General features: G+C 38.8%; 1 protein-coding gene across 1 annotated transcript; it reads right to left on the bottom strand.

The window, feature by feature from the left end:
- Positions 1-2,942: 2,942 nt before the first annotated feature.
- On the bottom strand, positions 2,943-17,820 carry LOC124977063 (cytochrome c oxidase subunit 5A, mitochondrial). The gene is made up of 5 exons (XM_047540256.1): positions 17,629-17,820; positions 11,278-11,394; positions 10,111-10,232; positions 8,110-8,233; positions 2,943-6,112 (listed from the first exon to the last, which is right to left on the bottom strand). Exons 1-4 carry the CDS (start codon positions 17,729-17,731, stop codon positions 8,120-8,122), a joined length of 456 nt encoding a protein of 151 aa, XP_047396212.1. The 5' UTR covers positions 17,732-17,820; the 3' UTR covers positions 2,943-6,112; positions 8,110-8,119.
- Positions 17,821-24,707: the final 6,887 nt, after the last annotated feature.

Raw genomic sequence — 24,707 nt, 5'->3', positions numbered from 1 at the left:
TGCCAAGGCTGGCCTCAAATTTGTAATCCTCCTATCTCAGCCACTCAAGTAGATGGGATTAAAGGTCAAGTGTGTCTTTAAAGATATTTTCCATGTTTTCACAAAGAAATGTGCAGAATCTACTTCCAAAGCATAATACTTGCTCTAAACAAGATATTTTCAGAATTAACATACTGGGGAAAAAGCTAGTTACACACAGGGGCATGGTCACAACTGTGGAGGGCCAAGCCCAGCATAGAATAATCTCATTTTTGGTATTCAACCACATTTCCTTTATGTAGGAAAATGGAAAACCAAACATTATTTCTGCAAAACATGACTCCTTCTGTTACTAAGGAGGGATAACCTTCCTGGTTAACAGACAGGAATAACTGCAGTGACAACTAGTGACATCGAAATGAGAATAGCTAGGTTTAAGCATATCCAAAAACTGTAACAAATAAGACATAATGTCACTAATCTTTTGTTCTCATTGTGATGCTACAGGGTAGCTCCCATTTTCAGAAAAGAAATCCACAGTACATAGTGGCACAACGATGCAGGCTGTAATCCCAGCTACTTGGGAGATTGAAGCAGAGGAACGGAAAGGTTTCTTTTTGGTTGTTTCCCCTGGTACCAGGGACTGAACCCAAGGGCACTTTATCACTGGGCTACATCACAAGTCCTTTTCATTTTTTATTTTGAGACAGGGTCTCACTAAGTGTTACTGAAGTTAGCCTTGAACATGAGATCCTCCTGCCTCAGCCTCCTGAGTCATGCGATTACAAGCAGGCACCACTGTACCTGGCAAAGAATAAAATTTGATACCAGCCTGGGCAATTTAGTGAGACCTTGTTTAAAGACAACATAAAAACGGCTAGGAATATAGCCAGGCAAATTTGAAGCCCTGAGTTCAATACCCAGTAAGTAACACACACACATAATTAAAAATCAGACTAAATTATAATTTTCACTTTGATGTTGCTATATAGGTTGGGATTTGAACACAGTGTCAGTCCAAATCCCCCAATCACTCTTCTGTTACATTTTGTTGCCTTCCATCATTGGTAGGCAAATGTTACAAACAGGGTCTAGGAAAAATTGACATGACTCTCCTGAGGATCTAATAAGAATTTCACATAATCTATGAAGCATATTTGGTCAAAAATGTTTATATGGGTATTAATAAGATATAATCAGGCAGGTGCAGATTACAAACATTCTGTGACATAACCGGCCTAGTTTTTTGTTTTGGGTACTAGGAAATGAGCTCAGGAAGCCATGTCCCCAGCCCTTACTTTTCATTTTGAGACAGGGTCTTGCTGAGGCTGACCTTGAAATTATGATCTTTGTGCCTTAGCATCCCAAACCACTGGGATTATAGCCATATGCCACCATGCACCACCTAAACAGGACTTTTTAAAGCATATGATGTTTAAAGCTATGAATGCAAGCTAAGAATTATTTTTTTTGTTTTTACATGGTTGAAAATTCAATTTTTCATGTCGTGAAAATTATATGAAATTTAGAATTCAGTGTCCATAAACAAGATTTAATTGGGACATAGCTACATTTACCTCTTGTATATTATCTGTAGCTAATTTTTTGCTCTTTTTAAAATTGCAAAATATATTTAGCACAAAATTTGCTATCCATTGTTAGGTGTACAGTTCAGTGGTATTAAGTGCATTCACATTGTTATGCATTATTTTTGGCTGCTTTTACATTCCATTGACAGAGTTGAATACTTGGGACAGAAACTGCATGGTTCACAAAGTAAAATATATTTACTGTTTGTCTAATAAAAAGTCTTGTTCTTAGATGTATGCTGAAGTATTTAGGGGTAATGTGTCATGGCTTTATCTTACTTTCAAGTGATTGTGAGGGGAAAAAAAAATGTGTCTGTAGGTGCAGACTAGGTATAAACAAATGGTAGCAAACCATTTATTAGTTCCTTTTTTTTATTCTTTTTATAGTACTGGTGACCAAATCCAGGGCTATGCATATGCTACCAGAGCCACAGATCTAGCCCTTACGTTTTTCCTTTTTTTTTTTTTTTTAAATGTTCATTTATTTAGTGGTGCTGGGGATTTGAACCCAGGGTTTTGTGTTTGCGAGACAAGCACTCTACCAACTGAGCTATATCCCTAGCCCAGCTCTTACGTTTTTCAAAGTAAAGCACAGAGCTTGGTGTGATGGCCCACACCTAGCAACTTGGGAGACTAAGGCAAAAAGATTGCAAACTCAAGGCCAACCTCAGCAATTTAGCAATGCCCTTTTTCGGTAATTGGCTAAGGGACAAACAGTAAATATATTTTACTTTGTGAACCATGCAGTTTCTGTCCCAAGTATTCAACTCTGTCAATGGAATGTAAAAGCAGCCAAAAATAATGCATAACAATGTGAATGCACTTAATACCACTGAACTGTACACCTAACAATGGATAGCAAATTTTGTGCTAAATATATTTTGCAATTTTAAAAAGAGCAAAAAATTAGCTACAGATAATATACAAGAGGTAAATGTAGCTATGTCCCAATTAAATCTTGTTTATGGACACTGAATTCTAAATTTCATATAATTTTCACGACATGAAAAATTGAATTTTCAACCATTTAAAAACAAAAAAAAATAATTCTTAGCTTGCATGCAGTACAAAAATAGGTAGTGACCTAGATAGATAGATTTGGCCATGGGCCACAGTTTGCCTCTAATGTGAGCAAATTAAAAAGTATGGCTTATTTTTGAAGTCTAACATGTAGCCATAACAACTTTTCAGAGATTTTAAAAGTCAGCATTGGGTTGGGGGGTGGTTCAGAGGTAGCACTTGCCTCACATGTGTGGGGCATTGGGTTTGATCCTCGGCACCACATAAATAAATAAAACAAAGGCATTGTGTCCATCTACAACTAAGAAATTTTAAAACAAAACAAAATAAAATAAGTCAGCACTGACAAAAAAACACATCACAACATCCATCAGTTTAATAGTGCAGATGATTGACTCAGGCAAAACAAAATATAGAAATCCCAACTGAACATAAAGATATAAAGGAAACAGTAACCAATCATGTTCCATCTATCAGTTCTATACAGCTATACACTAAATCTTCAGTAGGTAAAAGAAACACCATCGCTTTCTTTAACTTTTTCAACCTTTCAAATCACTCTCATTGTCCAAGCTCACCCCTTCAATGCCTGTAACTTGGCCTCCCCCACTACTGCAGACAAACTATCATTTGTTAGCCATTATATGCTCTTTAACTACAGTATGTTTTTCATTTGTTTTGTGATGTTAGAGACTGAACCCTCACACATGCTACTCTACATTTCCAGCCCTATTTTTAAATAATACATAGAGACAAATCTAAGTTGCCCAGGCTAGCCTTGAACTTGTGATCCTCCTGCCTCAAGCTTCCTGAGTTGCTAGGATTACAGGCATGCACCCGGAAATTAATGTCACGCAATACTCACAAAAATGGCTTTTAAAACTGTTTCATTCAAGCTGGGTGTAGTGTATATACATACAATCCCAGTGGCTTGGGAGGTTGAGGCAGGAGGATCACAAGTTCAAAGCCAGTCTCAGCAATTTAGGCAGACCTTAAGCAATTCAGTGAAATCCTGTCTCAAAATTAAAAAAATAAAATAAAAAGGGCTGGGATGTGGTTCAGTGGTAAAGTACCCCTGGAATGCAATCCCAGTAGCAAAGAATAAATTAAAATTTAAAAAAAAAATTTTTTTTTTTTAAATCCTCTATTCAGAAAATCTAGGTATGGTAGGGAATGCCTGTAGAGTTCCAGCAACTCTGGAAGCTGAGGTGAGAAGATTGCTTGAGACCACAAGTTTGAGAACAGCCTAAGCAACATAGTGAGATCCTTTCACAAAGCAAAACCAAAAGAAAACCCCAAGAAATCCTCCATTCAGGATTTCACAGTCATACCCATGTAAAAATTCAGGTAGTATACTGTATGATTTGCACACTTGACTGAATGTAAGTTATATCACACTAACAAAGTTATTACAAAAACCCTACCATAGCATATCATGCCCATTAAAAAGGAGACACTTATCAATATAGAAAGCAGTCTATCGTAATCTTGAGAAAAAAAAAAAAAGTAGAGAAAAACAGGGCTATGAAATAGCCTGCAAGAACATATTAAGGTACTGGGGGCGGTGGTGCACACCTGTAATCTCAAAGGCTCCAGGGGTGAGGCAAGAGGATCTCAAGTTCAAAGCCAGCATCAGCAACTTAGTGAGACCCTATCTGTAAATAAAATATAAAGAGGGCTGGGGATATGGCTCAGTGGTTAAGCACTCCTGGGCTCAATCCCTGTTACAAAAATAAACACACACACACACACACACACACATATGGGGCAAGATTATTTTAGACAGCTTTCTATATACATATATAAGTGAGCCAGGCTGGTGGTACATACCTATAACATTAGCAATTTTGGAGGCTAAGGCATGAGAATCCTAAGACCAAGGCCAGCCTGGGAACTTAGTAAGATTCTCAAAATACAAAGGGTGTGGATGTAGCTCAGTGATAGAGTGCCCCTGGATTTAATCCCCAGTATTGCAAGGGGGGTGGGGAATGGCTAACAGGACTTTATTATAGTTGCTCTATTTAAACAAACAAACAAACAAACAAACAAACAAGGACATGTGAGATTTAATTCCAAGTATTTGGAGTTGTTTTGAGGGTAAAGGAGGCTATAGGAGAAAAAAGGAATGGCTAGGACTGTTTACTGTTTAAGTACAGTAATGGGGTCCATGGGGATTTTTACTAGTACTCTATCAATGTCAACATTTGAAATTTTCTATAGTAAAAAAAAGTTATTCTCTTCTTTCTTCAGGTCAGCCTTCAGTTTATTTCATGCCTGCCTCCAAATGATTTTCCTTGGAAATTTCACCCTTTGTTGTTTCAAACTTTAAATTCTTCACTAGTCTCTTTCAGAACCTGAGGCCTTCTTGCCCAGTGATGCCTGAAATTTAATAGATCCAGAATAAAATACAGCAACTTCTCCACCCTGAACAAGATCCACTTTTTATTGACTCCTCTTTTCCTATGACAACAGCTTCACTCAAACATATAAAAAAGACCTTCTTCAGAGTTCCCATTCCTCCTCATTGAACTAGGTATCAATTATACCTCATTATGTGACTCTTGAAATTCAAACTTTTTAATTTCTACTGCTACCACTCTACTCAAAATCCTCATTAAGGGAGGCTGGGATTGTGGCTCAGTGGTAAAGCACTCACCTAGTATAGGGGAGGCACTGGGTTCGATCCTCAGCACCATGTGAAAATAAATAAATTAAATAAAGATATTGTGTCCATCTACCAAAAAAAAAAAAAAAAAATTCTCACTAAGGGACTGTACAACTGTCTAACTTTCTTCCTTACCATCTGGTTTCTCTCACTTCTCGTTCTGTCTTTCCTGTTCACTGCTCTGCATTCAATGTCTGGCATTTTCGTATGTGGTAGGCATTCAACAAACGTTTACAACATGAAGACCATCATAACACTTTTTTCACCTTTGTAAATAGTTGTGAACCAATGTTGCCTCCTTAGCTCCCTCCCATGACCATGAGAACAGACCACTTTATTGATTTTGCATTCCTCTTGTCATGTTGAAAGCCCAGGATACTGACACCGTCCCCTCTTAGCTAGTTATGGTAAATCCTTTATATTGTGGTAACTAAAGTAGATTTAAATGTGATTACTTATGCACATATAGAAACTATTAAAAAACAAAAACAAACAAATAAAAACCTTCCCACTCCAAGAGTAGTCAAACATCACACAATAATTAAAATTATTTTTTGATCAAGAATTAACACTCTATCCCCAATCTTCTAGGCTTCAAATTAAAAGTAATTTCCTCAGAAGTCACTCCCTCATGTAGGCCCCCCAGAGCATTTCATGTTGTTTCTCAATGCAAACAATGGAATAATACCTAATTTCAGTTCAAACTCATTTCCCTTTTATTAAAGTCCAAGTTACCATCACATGGTTTGGTACTCAATAAAGGAAAACTTGTTCAAATAAGGTAATATGTTATCATCAGCATTTCCAGGTAACTGTTTATAATCAAGTAGCAATATGAATATATCCTTGGGAAGACCATCTGTAAGAGAAAACATAAAGAATTAACAACAAAAAAATTGAGAAAAGTGGAAATCTTATTTAAAATAACCTTTAGAACTATAGCCCTACTAAATCACTCTCTCCGTAGCCTTTTCTGCTTTTACTTATTCTTGTCCCAGTCAAATCACAAGAACTTGCTTTGTGGCATTTTTGTAATTTATATCATTGGTTCTTACTTGAATAGTCTTCTTTTCCAATTAGAAAAGTATATGAGAGTTGCACTTAAAAAAAAAAAAATATATATATATATATATATACACACAAACTTTCTTTTTCCCTTCCTTACTATGCATTGAACCTAGGAGTGCTTTACCACACAGCAATGACCCCACCCCTTTTTTCATTTTGAGACAGTGTCACTAAATTACTGAGGCTGGCCTCAAATTTGTGATCCTCCTATCTCAGCTTCCCAAACTGCTAGGATCATAGGCACAGCTACACTCCCAGCCTTTTTTATTTTTTTGGTACTGTGGATTTAACCCAGGAACATTTAACCACTGAGCTGATCTTGAACTTGCAATCCTCCTGCCTCAGCCTCCCAAGTTACTGGTGACCACCACTCCCAGTCCAATATGAGTTCCTAAATAGTTTCTAATCCACTCTTTTTGAAACTTTAATATGACAGTTTTTAGTGTCACTTTTTAAAAATGTGTCTTCTTAATCTTAGGGAAAAAAATCCTCTATTTGAGTCTCATTATTTACATTTGAGAAAGAGGAGTCTGGCCTTGGTAAATGCCCAGTACCAAAATATCTGCGCTACATGTATGGCGTAGTAAGAATAATGGCATCTGGGGCCAGACTGCCTGGGTACACCACAAACTGTTATGATCATGAACAAGGTGCCTCAGTTTTCTCACCAGTAAAACAGTAAAATGGGAATAATTATACCAACAGTAACTACCTCACAGGATTATTAAAAGAATTTAATGAATTTAAAAAGATAGAACATATAGCATACTGTCTGGAACCGTAAAAGCTATTTATACCACATGCATTTGTTAAATAAAATAAAAACAAAGCCAGATGCAGTGACACATGCCTATAATCCTAGTAGCTAGGGAGGCTGATGCAAGAGGATCCCAAGTCCAAGGCCAACCTCAGCAACTTAGCAACTTAGACATACCTGGTCTCAAAATAAATAAATAAAAAGGGTTGGTGGGCTGGGGTTATGGCTCAGTGGTAGAGCGCTTGCCTAGGACGTGTGAGGCACTGGGTTCAAGTCTCAGCACCGCATTTAAATGAAAAGAAAAGTCCAACAACAACTAAAAAAAATTTAAAAAAAAAAGGGCTGGTGATATAACTCGGTAGTAAATTGCCCCTGAGTTAAATCCCCAGTACCCCCAAAATTAAAATAAAAAAATAAGTTACTGCTTATAAATTTTCTGTTTTAACAAAAGATTATTTGTACCCTGTTCACTGTTTAGAACATCTTGTGACTGTTTTTACTGCCCTGTTTTTCCATAGAGAATGACATTGTCAAGTAAGTTACATTACTAAATAGTAGATATTTACTTAATAGTAACTATTAAGTCTCTAGGAGCACACAAAAACGAAAGTGTCATTAATATAAACCTACTACTAAAAAATTAAGGCACACAAAGGGCCCTAACTCTATGTGCAACTGGTCATTTCTTGGGGGAAAAAACAAAAACAAAAGAAACAGGTCAAAATAATATCTGAAAATTTAGGTGTGGGCACATGGACAATGTTATTATCTATACTATTTTTTATGCTTGAAACAGTTTACATAGGTATTTAATTAGAGGCTTTTGCTTGACTTTACACCACCGAGAGGATAATAACAACTAGAAAAAATAATTTCAGTGCCTTAAATTTAGCATCATCATGACACTCTCTAAATCTATATGTTAGTGGACACTACCTGAAGCAAGAACAAGTGCTTTGAGAACCCTGAATGTCATCCACTTGCCCCTCCCTAGTTTCTTCTCCTGTCTTGGTCACTGGTGTGCTGCTTACCCATGGGGATTTACACTTTGTCAAGGCCCAGTTCCTCTGGAGTGGAGATTCCCAGTTCATTTAAAGTTGGTCTAAGTTCCTGGATGACATAGGGATAGATTTCCTTATGAGGTCCTGCTTTGTCCTGTTGGCAGAGAATATTCACATTTAACTGTCTGAAAACTGTCTTTATTAACAAAATGAAGTTGAAAAGTTTTTAAATATATGCAAGCCTAGTGGTATAGAATTAACATAGATCATCAACTTTTACAGCAACACATTTGTTCAATGAAGAGGGCAATTTATATCAGCACTGTTCAAGGCAGCTTTTATTTTATTTTATTATATTTTTCCTTGTACTGGAGATCAAACGCAAGGTCTCACACATGCTAGGCAAGCACTCTACCCCTGAGCTACAACCCCAACCCCTCGAGGGAGCTTTTCTTGTTGTTTTGTTTTGTTTGTTTTTGTTTTGGTACCAGGGATTGAACCCAGAGGCATTTTACCACTGAGCCACAACCCCAGACCTTTTTATTTTTTATTTTGAGATGGGGGGCTCATTAAGTTGCTTAGGGTCTCCCTAAGTTACTGAGACTGGTTTTGAACTTGAAATCTTCCTGCCTCAGTCTCCTGAGTAGCTGGGATCAGAGGCATGTGCCACTGAATCTGGCTTGAGGTAGAATTTTTTTTTTTGGTAGACAGATACAATACCTTTATTTTATTTATTTATTTTTATGGGGTTCTGAGAATCAAATTCAGGGCCTCACACGTGATAAGCAAGCACTCTGCCACTGAGTCACCATCCCAGCCCTTGAGACAGGTTTCAAAGATATTTTGAAAATAACAAAGATCCTAAGCAACTTAGCAAGACCCTGTCTTAAAATAAAAAATATAAAGGGTTGGGGATGTAACTCAATGGTTAAAGGCCCCTGGGTTCTATCCCTGGTACCAAAAAAAAAAAAAAAAAAAAAAAGTGGTGATGACAAAATCTTTTTTTAAGATAATTAAACATGCCCAGCCCCAGCAGGCAACAGAAAAATTAAGTTAACACAGGAAATGTTTTTTAATTTGTCTCCAATTTTCGACACTAACTGAATTAACTACCAGTGCTGAATGGATTGATAGCCTACAGAACCCTTAATTATCTTACCCATTATAGACAAAGTAATGTCACTTTTCCCCTTACAGAATTTCCCCTTGAATTTCTTTCTTACAGACCATAGTATCTGTTCATGGAGAGTTTCATGCAAAGAATATATATGTCCAGGGCAGGAGAATTTTGACAAATACTCACCATAAAGTATAATTATGCCTATATTGTTACAAAGTTTTTCAGGAGCAAATATTAAAAAGTCAAATGAACTAAGAAAATGCCAAACTACTATTCTTCTGCCTTTGGCAAATTCTAAGTCTCCTTAATTGTATTTTTTAAAATTAAAATTCTAGTTTAAAACACAGTATTTGTTCATTACAAAAAAAACCCCAGAAACTATAACCAATAGGAAGGGGGATTAGAATATATGCTGTTACATTTATATATATATAAATGTATATATATATAAAAATATATATATTTATACATATAAAAAATATATTTTATATATATTTAAATAAAATGGAATCAAACCACAAACAATGTTTCATAACTTTCTCCAGTTAATGCCATGAATGTGTTTAATGTCAAACACATTTCTATATTAATAGTAGTAATAACCTATTCTGGCAAATCTCATCTCAAGAAACCATTAACAACATTTAATTTCATATTATGAGTAGGAAAAAGAGATATTCTTTATTGTTAAAACTTTTGTATGCATTTAATTATTTCCTTAAGATAAATTCTCAAATAGAATTGCTTAACAAAAGGGTATCGTGCAATTTTTAAGGCCGTGGATAAATTTTAACTACAATGTGCATTCCCTCTATTTTAGAAATTTCAACAAATTAAAAAATACAATGTTAACACCTGATCAATCAGCTCATCCACTTTTAGAATAATATTAACACTGCTGTTTCACTGACCTTAACAACCTCTAGGATACGAACAGCACTAGCAAAATCATTTAACCGCCTGCATGCTCGCAAAGCAGCATCAATGATTTTGGGTTCTGGAACCAGATCGTAGCCAACAAGAGTATTCATTCCTGTCAAATTAAAAAGAGGGGTCATATCAACCTGGAACATCCTCACTTAGACTAAAATTTAATATCTATATTCTTGTTGAATCATGGACACGTGATTTTTTGGTATTAGAAATTGAACCTGGGGTCTTACCACAAACCACATCTCCAGCCACCACCACTCCCAACCTTTTTTGGGACAGGGTCTCACTAAGTTGCCCAGGCTGGCCTCAAACTTGTGGTCCTCCTGCCTTAGCCTTCTAAGTAGCTGAGAATAAAGGCAAGAGTCAATGCATCTGGCTAAAATCTGAGTTTTCTTATATGCAAACACTATTTTTATCATAATTAGCAGATTTTCTTCAAACAAGAGGGTTATTTTCAACTCAGATCTCTTAACAATACAGGTTATTTTGCTTTAAAACAGATTCTATTAGAAAAATAATCTGGACTGAGTTAAAATTATAATATACTTATAATTAGTGACTAGTTATCATTAATGCTCCTTATTTATCATTAAATGCACATCTGCAGATTAAAAAAAAAAAAGCCAAAGTCTATTTAGATGCTTATTCAGGGCAAAACCATTCAAGACTAAGAATAACAAAAAACTCAAACCATTACCCAAAGAGAAAGAGAACCAAAGGAATGCTTGTGTAAATTATCTGAAAGGTACAAAATTGATAACTACACTCAAACAGTGCTATCTCTATAGCAGTGGTTTTCAACAGGGGTGATTTTATCACTTAGGAGACACTAGGCAATATCTTGAAATATTTTGGGTTTTCACAACTGCAAGTGTAAACAGTGGGGAGAGACCAAGGATGGTGCTAAAACACCCTATAGTACAAAGGACAGCCCCCTACAATAAAGAATAATCTAACTTAAAATGTCAATAGTGCCTGCTTTAAAGGAAACACTACAGAAGCTATAAACTTTCCTAACTGCAAGTTGCATGACAGCAACCAATTTATATGATGCATGTTTTCAAAAATAGTTTCTTTCAACAAAGTAGTGGAAAGAGTTTATATTTGCATAGCAAAATAGACAAATATATCTATGTTTCAATTACCTTTACGCAATTCCCAGGCATCTATATCTGGTTTGTTGAAGTATGTCACCCAGCGAGCATCAAACTCCTCGTCTGTCTCATGGGACCCATGGGAATACCAGAGAGCTGACTGGATTGCTACAATGGAGAAAGAGCAATGAGTTCAATGTACAAAACCAGTACTTGACATATCTTGTCTAATGCATTTTTTGTTTATTTGTGGTTTTTTGGGTACCAGAGATTGAATTCAAGGTTGGTTAACCACTGAGCCACATTCCCAGCCCTTTTTTATTTTTTATTAGGGTCAGGGTCTCACTAAGTTGCTTAGGGCCTCGCCTGAGATCCTGCTGCCTCAGCCTTGTAAGTCTCTGGGAATTATAGGTGTGAGCCACCGTGCCTGGCTTTAATCAATTGTATGTTGTCGTAAAAAAATATACAACAGGTCAAACGAAATAAATCTTGTGTGTTGATATAAAAAAAATCTTAAAAATTTAGCAAAGAAAAGTAAGTAGAACAAAAAGTATTATATAAGTATATCTATGCTTGCTGCCTCCTAACGTGTAATGCTAGCTTGAAATTGTTAGTTGTGTGTGATGGAGCACGCCTGTGATCCCAGGGATTGAGAAGCTGAGGCAGGAGGACTGAGAGTTCAAAGCCAACCTCAGCAACTTAGCAAGGCCCCAAGCAACTTAATCAAGACCCTGTTTCTAACTAAAATATAAAAAAGGCTGGGGCTATAGTGGTTAAGTGCCCCTGAGTTCGATCCCAGGTACCAAAAGAAGAAAGAAAGAAATTGTTAACAATGGTTATGTTTCAGAGAGGAAAACTTTTTTTCAGTGTTCATGAATGAGCCAGGAGCACTCTAACACTGAGTTACATACCTAGATCTTTTTATTTTGAGAAATGATCTCACTAAATTGCTTGAAATTTATGATCCTCCTATCTTGGATTCCTAGTAGGTGGGATTACAGGAGTGTGCCACAGCTCCTGGCAAAACTTTCTTTATATACTTCCATACTGTTTGAGTTTTTACCATAAACAGTATTAATTCCTAATGAAAAATAATTTGGGATTAGGTAGGATACAGTGGCTCACAACTATACTCCCAACTATGGCAGAGGCTGAGGCAAAAGAACTGAAACTTCAAGACTAGCCCAGGCAACTAAGCAAGATTCTGTCTCAAAAATAAAAAGAACTGGAAATGTATCTTTGTGATAGAGGGCTTGCCTAGCAAATGCAAGGCCCTGGATCTAATCCCCGATATCGTAAAATAATAATGATGATGATGTTGTTGGCTAGACGTCATGGTACACATCTCCAGTCCTCAGTTATGTGGGAGGTTGAAAGCAGAATGACTGCTTGAACCCAGGAGTTCAAGGCCAGACTGGGCAACAGTAAAACTGTCTTTTAAAAAAAAGTAAGCAGGACAAAGTGGTGCACATTTGTAATCCCAGCAATTTAAAAGGCTGAATAAGGAGGATTACAAATTCAAGGCCAGCCTTGGCAACCTAGGGAGACTCTGTCTCAAAATTTTAAATTCAAAGGGTTGGGGATATAGCTTATTAGTAAAGCATTCCTGGGTTCAATCCCAAGCACTAAATAAATAAATAATAAAAAAAGGAGGAAATCCATTCTAGTTCTTAAACAAATCTTTAATGTATACTTAAACTGGTTTACTTTTTTAAAAATCTTATGTGCCAGATAAAGTGGCATGCACCTATAACCTCAGCTACTTTTTTTTTTTTTTTTTTTTTTTTTTTAGTTATAGGTGGACATAATACCTTTATTTATGTGGTACTGAGGATTGAACCCAGGGCCCCACGCATGCTAGGCGAGTGCTCCACCACTGAGTCACAACTCAGCCCCTAACCTCAGCTACTTGGGAGGCAAAATGATAACAAGTTTGAGGTCATCCTGGTCAAGTCAGCAACTTGTCTCAATATAAAAAATAAACAGGGCTGAGATGTAACTCAATGGTAGAGTGTCCCTGGGTTCAATCCCCGGCACTGTAAAAAAATCAAATTAAATTAAAAAGAAAAAAGAATTTATAAGCTACCTTTTTCAAAAACTAAAAAAAAAAAAATAAAGTTATCCCTGAATGCTTAAACTTGTGAATATAAAGAATGATACAACCACATTGGAAGACTAAACATTTTCTTATCAAATTAAACACATAGTTACCATATGACCCACTAATCCACTCTTAACTATTTACTCATGAAAAATGAAAGTATATGGACTTCCCTCCCAGAGGTAAGTATTAAGCTTATTTTTCCTTCTACCAAGAAAAATATTTTGTAGTAACCAATTTCTTTCGTTTATTGCTAGGCATAAATTTGATGAGTCCTAGTTTTGTTTTCTAACTGAAAAAGATGAGCAGCAAAACCACAGAAGCATAACTTTGAATGATTCAATCACCTTTCTTCTAGCAGTTAAATTACAAACTAATTATATGCAAAAACAACAACAACAAAAAAAAAAAAAAAAAAAAAAACTTCCATAAAATATTTGTTTGTAATACTAAGCATGTACTGGGAATACACATCTCTTCCAGGAAGGAAAAACAGACTCTCCTACAGAGCTTAAACTGTAACTTGGGGTGGGGGGACTATTACTGCAGGGGGAGAGTGGGTTCACTGTGGAGTACAATGAACAATGGAGCCCAGCCTCTTGCCCAGGTATGGTAACAGTTATGCTCCAAACAAAATTATATTTCTTTTTTCTTTTTTTTTTTTGGGTGCTGGGGATGGAACTCGGGGCCTTGTGCTTACAAGGCAAGCACTCTACCGACTGAGCTATCTCCCCAGCCCCACAAAATTATATTTCTAACTCCAGTAGTGGGTAGAGCAGGATCTATTTTGCTAGCTATAGACATGTCCCCCAAATATGTAACATTATTTTAAAGAAACTATATAGGCATCCCACCACCACAACACTTAAGTATAGCATTTCCGCCTACTTCTGAGACTTGAAAGGCAAAATATTATAAAACAATTATTCAGTTCTTTGATATAGAAGAGAAAAAGGGAAGCAGCTATGAAAAATGGGAACACTGTATGTGGGTGTGTGCCCTCCCCCCTCACACACTAGGGATTGAAACTAGGGGCACTTTACCACTGAGCTGTAGCTCCAGTCCTTTATTTTTCATTTTGATACAGGGACTCACTAAACTGGTGAAGCTGACCTTGAACTTGCCACCCACCTGCTTCAGTCTCCCCAGTAATTGGGACTACAGGTATATGCCACCATGCCTGACCAAAATTGGGAACATTTTTAAAAAGCTCTTATGAACATTGCTTTTTGGCATTTAGTTATGTGCTCTATTTAAAAAACCACCAACACCAACACCCAGCTGGCTTTGTTTAATAACTAATCAGCTCAGACAAAGCTGAAGGAATGGTGGTAATTCCAGGAATTAAGGATGGTAACAAATAATGTGGAGGGCACAATATCAAGTTTTATTTTGTTTTGTTTTTGGTAGTTGTAGATGGACAGATGCCTTTATTTTATTTATTTATTTTTATGTGGCACTAAGGATCGAACCCAGCAAGTGCTCTGCAACTACGCTACAGCCTACAGCCCCAGCCCAACAGCAGCGTTTTGATGATGTTGAGAGTGCAAGGTCCAAGACCAGGCATGGATCCTGAGAGCCTAAGGTTGAGAACCTGGAAATGTGGGAATGTTGCAAAAAGGTGGTTGGAAGGTAATAAAAAGTGTTGCTTAAATTCAGCCCAGCACGGAGAGGGAGAAAACTCTCTCACCCTTCTGAGTCTCCTGCAGGTCTCAGGAAAAGGATACGGGAGTCAGGATTTAAAAGTTGACTAGAAAATTTAACCATTATTTAAAACATTAAATCACCTAATTCAGCAGTTATTGGGAAACAATTAGGTTCCAAGTTAGAAGCTTCTTCATGGACCAGATTTAGGTTGTAGCTAAAGCTCCTCAGAGCAACCCCTTAAAAGTTCTCTTTCAAATATACTCTCATTTGACCTTGAATAGCCTCAATTAAGAAACTTAATTCTTTTTGACTTTCAATTGATTAAGACCTCTACAGTTTCATACTATTAACAAATCTCAACCTACTTACTATATGCAAAAATAAAATGCACTATAATAAAACTATAGTTCATACACTGCATAGCAATGTTTCAATCAGTGACTTTAAGCTTCAAGATGGAATATACCACACATATAGTCTAGGTGTATAGTAACCATACTATCTAGGTTTGTGTAAGTAAATTCTATGATATTCTCACAAAATTGCCTAAGGCCTAGGAGGCATTTCAGGTCTTATTTCCTCCTTAAGCAAGGCATGATTGAATTAAATATTTGTGTCAGGCAAGTTTCAAGTTATTACATTATCTCATTTAAACCTCACAACTACCAAAAATTATCTTGATTTCACAAAGGAAGCAACTGAGGTTTAAAAGTTAATGAACATGGGGCCAGGGTTGTAGCTCAGCAGTGGTGTGCTTGCCTTGCACATGTGAAGCACTGGGCTTAATCCTCACCACCATGTAAAAATAAATAAATAAAATAATGGTATTATGTCTACCTACAACCAAAAAAAAAATTTTTTTTAAAGTTAATGAACATGTCCACGGTCACAAATAAAAGTCGCTGATACCACTTGTACTGATATTGCCTCCATGTGCCAGATATCTTGGTATATGGGACAAACACCTAAAATAAAGCCCTTAGTTTAGTAATTAATTATATTTAAGAGGGTGAACAGAAAGTGTGAAAGACAAACCACAGATAAGAATCCCCATAGTCTACTGTTTGCCAAAAACCTATTGTGTTTCACAAAGCAGCAAAAAAAAAAAAAAAAAGGTAGAAATTTATTTAAAAAAAAAATTTTTTTTTGAAGCGGTCAAGAGAAACCTCCCAAAGTGTTATTCACATGAAAAAAATTAAAATAGTATTTGCTACTTTAACAACTAAATAAGGGGAGAAAAAAAAAAACCCTGAAACATCAAGATGGGCCAAACCTAACAACTATGGCTAAGAACAAAATATTTCTCCTACTACTAAAGGAGTCAGTTTCCTCTTTTGTATGTGATGATCTCCATGGTCTCTTAAGTGAACTCCAGCCTTATCATTCCATGAGACTTTAGAAAGAAGTCTAAATTGAATGAAACAAAAAATATTCTTCAGATTCCGAAGTGTCTAATTAAAATATCTGAAATAATCAAGAAAACATTATTAGTTTTGAACTTCTGAGTTTTTATGTTTAAATATGCATGCATAGGACATAAATTTCATAATATAGCATATACTACCACTCAGGAGCCAAGATCCAAGTGCAGTTACTATAATTAAAAGTAGAGTGCTGAGTCTGGCACGGTAGCGAACGCCTTTGATTCCAGTGAGTGGGAAGCTGAGGCAAGAGGATCACCAAATTCAAGGTCAGACTCAGTAATATAGAAAGACCCTGTCTCAAAATCAAAAATAGAAAGGACTGGGGATGCAGATCGTGGTAGAGTGTGCCCTTGAGTTCAATCCCCAGTACCAAAAAAGAAAAAGAAAAAAAAAAGTACAGTGCTGGACACACAATCTTCTGGAACACATAAAGGGGAAGGAAAAATAAAAGATAACAATAAACTGTATATTTTATGCTCTTACAACCAGGCTTCTAAGCGGAATGGGAAAAAAAGTCTACAAAATTTTCCTGTGTTTGTAAAACAATACTCCTGGGTCTGTGTTACTTAATTCTCGAAACAGTAATATAAATATATATCTTTTTTATCATAACACATATCAGTTCCTCAAGCTGTCTTTCAGACCCACTTACAGTGACACACGGAACTATTTTAAATGTGAAGGAATCAGAACGTGGCTCAATAGTACCTAAACATGAAAGTATGCACTAAGAACGGGACACACAAAACGCTAGCAGGGAACTGCCTGATTAAGGAAAAAAACTAGAGTCCGAGGAGACGCTGGGGGCCACCGGCGCACCCCCGCCCCTGCCCCAGTGGCGCGCCCGGAGGTTCAATGTCACCTTCGCCACGGCGCTGCAGGCCGGCGGCGGCCACTCCCGGTCAGGTGGCCGCGGGGTCGGCGTCGGGACACGGTCACCGCCCGCGTAGTGAAGTGGAACGCTGCGTCCCTGCTGGGCGCCCCCAGCAGGTCCACACCTGACCCATCACGGTGCCGGCGCCAGGAAGTTGCACTGAGGGAGGCCCCAGGAGCGCACCCTCAAGTTCACCATCAAGGTAGAACCGAGGGCGGTCTGCGGTCATAGGGCTCGGGCCACCAGTCCGCAGGGCAGAAGCTAGGCCGCCGGGACAGCCTGCCCTCGAGTGGCGGCGGGGGCCCAGGTCACCGCAAGGACACGCGGGCGAGGCCAGTGACAGGAGCGGGCCTTACCGGCGGCGGGGTTGGGAGCCGGGGCAGGGTACAGGAGGCCTCGGGGGCCGGCTCGGGCGGCTGCTGCTGCTACGGCGCAGCGGCGGAGAGCGGCGCCCAGCATGACGGCGATGGCTGCGCGTGGACTGAAGCTGAAGAAAAGCCGGGTGTGAGCTCGCGGGCCGCTCCAGAGATCGCGGGGGCTGAACCTACGCACTGACGCACGGTGGGCGGAGCGCGCAGGCCCGCCCACTGCGACGCTCGCGCCTCAGGAAGTGGGACCCACGCAGCCACGGGCGGGTTACGGCGCTTCGCTGAGGACAAATGCTGTTGGTGCGGTGGCCGGTTCAGGTGACTTGGAAGACAATGGTGAAATAATGGAAGACAGGCTAGGGCAAGCATTAAACAGTGTAAGGAGTTCGAGTCTGCGTTAGGAACAGATTGTCACCCCAAATGAGGAATGAGCAACAACAGCAAATTATAAATATAGTAGCTGGGCGTGGTGGTTTATCCCTGTGATCCCAGCAACTCGAGGGGAGAATCGGAAGTTCAAGGCCAGCTTCAGCAATTTAACGAGGCCCTAAGCAATTTAGCGAAACCCTGTCTCAAAATAAAAAATAGAGTTTGGGGGCTGGGGAAATAGTTCAGTCGGTAGAGTGCTTGCCTTGTAAGCACAAGGCCCTGGGTTCGATCCCCAGCACCCCCCCACCCCCCCACCCCAAAAATAGGGTTTGACTTGTAGCTCAGTGGTAGAGCACTTGCCTAGCACGTGCTAGGGTTGGATGTGCTGTAGCACATGAAAATAAATAAAATAAAGGTATGTGTCTATCTACAACTAAAAAAAGATTTACATTTAAAATAAAAAAATAAAAGGAGCTGGGCGCGGAGGTGCACCCCTGTAATCTCAGTGGTTTGGGAGGCTGAAGCAGGAGGATAGTGAATTCAAAGCCAGTGAAGTGCTAAGCAACTCAATGAGACCCTGTCTCTAAATAAAATACAAAATAGGTCTGGGGATGTAGCTCAGTGGTAAAGCGCCTGTGGATTTAATCCCCAGAACCTAATAATAATAATAATAATGATAATAATAAACTATTTTGCTTTCTCCATGAGTACCCCTTGAGAGACATGAGAAAAAACTGTATACCTGCAACGGACCTTACTTTTGTATGGAGAAGCAGGGTACTGGGAATTGAACCTGGAATACTCTTATCACTGAGCTACATCCTTGGTCCTTTTTTTTACCCTTTTTTTTTTTTTTTTTTTTTACATTTTGAAACAGAGTCTTAGCAAATTAAGGAGTCCTCGAATTTACAATCCTTCTGCCTCAACCTCCTGGGTAGCTGGGTTTACAGGCATGAACCACCGCCCCTGGCTGTATGGGACTTTACTAATAACTATTCTTATATCATAAATCAGCAAGTATTACTTGAGTTCATTTAATCCATGTGTACTAAAGTCTTTGGGTTCAATCCTGGGGTTGGGGGGTTAGGGTGTGTCCAACTACTTCCTTTCACAGATAAACAAGACTCAGAAAATAAAGTTGTTAGCTGGCTGTCAAAGCTTTTCACCACAGCCTCGGTTCTGTCTTTTTTTTTTTTTTTTTTTTTTTTTTTTTTTTGGGTGCTGGGGATCGAACCCAGGGCCTTGTGCTTACAAGGCAAGCACTGTACCGACTGAGCTATCTCCCCAGCCCCTGAGCTATCTCCCCAGCCCCCTCAGTTCTGAGGAATCATGGATTTTTTTTTTTTTTTTTAAGAATTTAACCTTAAATTATTTGTTTTTATGTGGTGCTAAGAAACAAACCCAGGGTCCCACCAGTGCTAGGTAAGTGTTTTACCACTAAGCTACAACCCCAGCTCCTCATCTGGATGTTTATGGCCAAAATGCCCACCTCCATTCCCTACAGGAGGGCTCTTAAGTTTATAGCAGATCACTCTGAAATGGGGTTGATCAAATTCTATGGCTCTAGCATCCAGTCTGGCCTCAGTAAATACATCCTAAGTCCCTGGGCAGTGGAGACACTTTTACACTTTGCCTAGGCCTCAATATTTATTCATTCATATTCACTTACTTTCTCTTTTTTCTTTTTTAAGACAGAACATTTATTGGGCAGCTAATCATTTAAACTCTCAAAGTGAATTGGATGCTGCCCTCTTAGGTTTAGGAGTTGTTCCTTCATGGAATCCATACCTGAATCTGCAGTATATAATTTTTAGGTGCCTTATTCGACCAGTCCTAGTGTTATTTAATCTTTTAGCCGTGGCACCGAAGTTGTACTTTCTTTTGCACTTTGCAGGGCAGCCACATTTGCCACAGGCCAACTTCTGAAGGAGGTAGTCCTTAGAGCCAGTGGCAGCACAATACATGTATCTTATTAGGAAGTTTTTCAAACAATAATGTTCCCTTTCCTTTGACTTCTACCTCCCGTAGAGCTGCCTGAATCATCTCAAGCCACAGAGAGTTAAAAAGAGAGTTTCTTTTGTCTTGGCATCTCCTTATTCTCTATTCTGAACCCACTGAAGAAAGAAAAGCTAGACATTCAGTTCCCTCTTCCTCACTCCAGGCCCTCGATCTATCCTTTCCCCGCCTCTCTAGTGGTGACTTTAGAGGAGTATGAACCTATTGGGAGAAGAATTTTAAAAGCATTTGCAGCCAGGTGTGATGGTGCAGGCTGAATCCCAACTACTCAGGAGGCACAGGCAGGAGGATAGCTAAATTTGAGGCCAGCCTGGTCAACTTAGACACTGTCTCAAAATAAAAAAAAATAAAAAGGGCTGAAAATGTAGTTCATTGGTAGAAACAAAGGACTTCTGGGAAGCTTTAACTTCTTTGCAGTTCAATTAATGTTCACCAAATCTCCCAAATGTGGAAGCTCAGGATGAAGTTAGGTCTAAAAAGTAAGAAAGTATTAAGGTATATTGTAACAGAGTTCCAGCTGGTCTCACTGGTTTCAGAGTCTCTCAACTTTGCCTTTAGTCATTTAGATCAATTACTGAAGTGATTTTTTAAAATATAACTATGATCTGGGTGCAGTGGTGGCCCACACTTATAAATCCCAGTTACTTGGGAGGCTGAGGTGGGAAGATTGATTGAGTCCAGGAATTCAAGGCCAGCCTGGGAAGTATAGAGAGACACCCTATCTCCAAAACAAAACAAACAAATGTGCCTATGAAGTGCCTCTGCATGTGACTAATCACTTATTATTCATTCTGTTTATGCTTCACAAGCTTGTGAGATAAATGTTTATCCCTGTTTTCACTTGCCCAGGAAATAGTGGGGCTTAGATTTGAGCCCACTTGAATGACTTCAGAAATTGTTTTCTTTCTCCACCTTGAAGGTAGGTTTTGCTGACCTCTCAGTCAATTTTGAACCCCCTTCTACCTTAAAGGCGGGCCTCAGCTGTAATTATCTGTATTAATTTCTATTGCTGTATAACAATTTGCTCCTAAGCAACTTATACCCTGTCCTTTTGGGGTTTTATGAAGAATTTATTGCATAAGCATAATTGAAGCATAGACAATAGTATAGAAATGTGATTGCAGAAACAGTATGGTATAATGCTTACAGACTGGGGAAAGCCAGCAAGGCCTGCCTGTTCAGATTCTTTGTGGCTCCCTCTGTGTAACATTCCTTATTCATGAGTTTGGGGCAGGACCCCTCTGAAATAGGGGTCTTTTTTGTTTGTTCTTTTTAGATATACATAACAGTAGAGTATACTTTGACATATTATACATACATGGAGTATAATTTATTCTAATTAGGATCCTATTCTTGTGGTTGTACATAATATGGAGTTACACTGGTTATGTATTCATATATAAACATAGGAAAGTTATATCTAATTCATTCTACTGTCTTTCCCATTCCAACTCCCCTCCCGTCCCTTCATTCCTCTTTGTCTAATCCAGTGAACTTTTATTCTTCCCCTTCCCACCCTCCCTTGTTGTGGGGTTAGCATCCACATATCAGAGAGAACATTTGGTCTTTGTTTTTTTGGAAGTGTCTTATTTCACTTAGTGTGATGGTCTCTAGTTCCATTCATTTACCAGCAAATGCCATAATGAAGTGGGGGTCTTATAATCTGTCAGACAAGGTGGGTCAGAAATTTTCTCTATGGCCACCCCTAAGACAAAAAGGTAGAGGAAGATGAGAGTGTATTTGTAGTTTCTCTGACTTACCTGGAAAGGAGAAATTTTAGTATATATGGCCTGCCCAGGAGAGAAAAAGGAGCAGATGATAGACCAAGAGAAAAAGAGAGATTTTGCTTTGTGAGGCCTACTTCTGGGGCCTAAAGTGCCCATCGTTATAACAAAAGATTGTTTTTATCTTTTAAAGCTTTTTTTGTTTTTGGTACTAGGGATTGAACCCAGGGGTACTTAACCACTGAGCCACATCCCCAGCCTTTTGATTTTTTGAGACAGGTTCTCACTAAGTTCCTTGGGGCCTTGCTGAGTTGTTGAGGCTGGCTTTACACTTGAAATCTTCCTGCCTCAGCCTGCCAAGTCACTGGAATTATGGGTGTGTGCTACCATGCCTGGATCTGAAGCTGTTTTAAAACTGCTTCAGAATCTAAAGACAAACACTTTGACCAAAGATATACTTATTGTTCCAGTCACTTAGGAAATAACAAGGGAGTTATAACTATGTGAGTTATAAGCCAGGAACTATGGACAAAAAAAAAAAAAATCACATTAACTCAAAGTAAACCGATTATTACCCTTATTTTAGGAATGGTATCAAATTCACAGATTCTGCCTCCCTATAGGAATTATACAAAGGCAGATACTTTAAAAGGCATGATACCCAGGTGCCATCTTCGGATTCAAAGGTAGAGCACCTGTGTTTGTTCCCAAGTTGGTCCTTAGATCCCACTACTTCTAGTGGAAACTCCTTCCCAAAAGAGCTCATACCAGACATCTGGTATGACATCAGGGTCTCTTCTCTCTTCCTACCATCCCCTCCTCTGAAGATTCTTTGCTGTCCCTCTGGAGAAGCAACAGCTGGATTTTTTGTTTATATATGCATATGTTTGTGGTGGTGCTGAGGATAGAACTCTACCACTGAGCTACAGCTAGACTTCTGATACCTCAGGAATGTCACCATCGGCAATTGATAAAGACATTATCTTTCGGCTGCAGCCCAGAGCCTTCATCCTTGAAGGGTTGTGATAAGGCAACACTTCCTATATGGTGACATTGTTGCAGAACTTGTGAGGGTTGACGCTGTTCCCCCGTGTAAATTTCATCTAAAGCTAACATGCAAGAAAAGCTCTCATTCTCCATAATGGTTAAAAAAAAAAAAATCCTGGCTGGGCACAGTATTGCACACCTGTAATTCTGTAATCCCAGAGACTTAGGAGGCCTAGGCAGGAGCATTGCAAGTTCAAGGCCAGTCTGGGCAACTTAGAGAGACCCTGTCTCAAAATAGAAAATTAAAAGAACTGTGGATATAGCTCAGTGTTAGTGCACCCCTGGATTCAGTCCCCAGTACCAAACATACACAATGAATCCTGGGGTCGATGGTACAGCTCAGTGGTACAGTATTTGCCTAGCATGTGTGAAGTCATAGTTTGATCCCCAGCACTGGGGGAGGGCAGGGGAAGGAAATCTGCTATTTCAAGGCTAGAAGTGGCCCAGTAGCTGTTAGTCTGATGGATTCTACATTAGGTCCATTTCCTCAGGCTCCCACTGGAGTATCTCCAGTGATGGGGATGTTAATAAAAAACTACTTTGAAAATGCAGATAAACAAGGAAAGGCAACTGCCAAGTAAATGAATGACATTCTTACTACTGTGGGAATTACAGCTTTGCGCATGCCCTTGGGCAAGTTACTGAGCCAGTTTCTCATCTTTAAAATGGTAATAATAATGGAACCTACATAATAGGTTAATAGGTTTGGGGGATTATTACCTGGGAAAATGAACATAAAACACCATGTCCTGGCTGGTGTCAATAAGGGCTCAATTAATGGGAAGTGTTATTCTCTAGAAAAAGCATTTTCCTGTTGTAAAGTTGTAGCAAGGAGTCTTTTTACGTGCGTGTGTGTGTGTGTGATGCTGGGGACCAAACCCAGGGCCTCACACATGCTAGGTAAGCTCTGAATCACTGAGCTACACCCCCAACCCACATGTAGTCTTCTCAGGGTATGGTAGGTTGTGAGATGGGGCATGTCTTAGTCTGTTTTGTACCTCCTATAGCATAGCAGATTACATGAGACTGAATTTTATAGTTTGGATCCAGACTTTCCCCCAAAGTCCCATATGTTAAAGGCATGGTCCCCAGCTGATAGCACTATTGGAAGTTAGTAAAAGGAATTTAGACCTTTGAGGGCATGCTCTTGAAGAGGGTATTGGGAGCCCTATCCTTTCCTTTCCTGTTTCTCTTTTTGTTTCCTGACTGCCATGAGGTCAACACTGTAGTGTTCCTTCCAAAGCAACAGAGTCAAAGAGCAGGGCCAATAATTGTCAAAACAACAGAGCCAAAACCTCTGAAAACTGAGCCAAAATAAACCTGTTCCCCTGTTAAGTTGATTATCTCTGTTATTTTATTACAGTAACACAAAGCTGTCTAACATACTGGGTGATTATAAAGAATCAAATTTAGGGCTGGGTTGGAGCTCATGGTTGAATGCTTGCCTAGCATGGGTGAGGCACTGGGTTTGATCCTCAGCACCACATAAAAAACAAATAAATAAAAAATAAAGGTTAAATTCTTAAAAAAAAAAAAATCAAAGTTTAGCTAGGTATGGTGGCACACACCTGTAATTCCAGTGATTTGGGAGACCAAGGCAGGAGGATCCCAAGTTTGAGGCCAGTCTCAAAAACTCAGTGAGGCCCTAAGAAACTTAAGACATTATCTCAAAATAAAAAATAAAAAAGACTGAGGATGTGGCTCAGTGGTAAAGCACCTCTAGGTTCAATCCCCAGTAACCCCCCCCCAAAAAAAATCCTGCAAATTTATTGGTTCAGGGTTCTGGAAACTGAGAAGTGCAATATTAAGTTGCTGGCATCTGGCAAGGGCCTTCTTTCTGTGTCATAACATGGCAGAAGGCATCATATGGCAGAGGGACAAAGAAAGTGTGAGAAAGAACAAAGGAAGCCA

This window comes from Sciurus carolinensis, chromosome 2 (assembly GCF_902686445.1).
Source record: "Sciurus carolinensis chromosome 2, mSciCar1.2, whole genome shotgun sequence".
Classification (NCBI taxonomy): Eukaryota; Metazoa; Chordata; class Mammalia; order Rodentia; family Sciuridae; genus Sciurus; species Sciurus carolinensis.
The sequence above is the reverse complement of the archived record's forward strand: the minus strand, read 5'-3'. Positions and strand labels throughout refer to the sequence as shown.

Excerpts from the sequence above, each read along its gene's own strand:
- LOC124977063 (XM_047540256.1), bottom strand. The coding sequence starts at position 17,731 with ATGCTGGGCGCCGCTCTCCGCCGCTGCGCCGTAGCAGCAGCAGCCGCC. Across the intron at positions 11,395-17,628 it reads GGCTCCCAACCCCGCCGCCG|CAATCCAGTCAGCTCTCTGG; the intron begins GTAAGGCCCGCT and ends TCTCCATTGTAG. Across the intron at positions 10,233-11,277 it reads TGCCTGGGAATTGCGTAAAG|GAATGAATACTCTTGTTGGC; the intron begins GTAATTGAAACA and ends TTAATTTGACAG.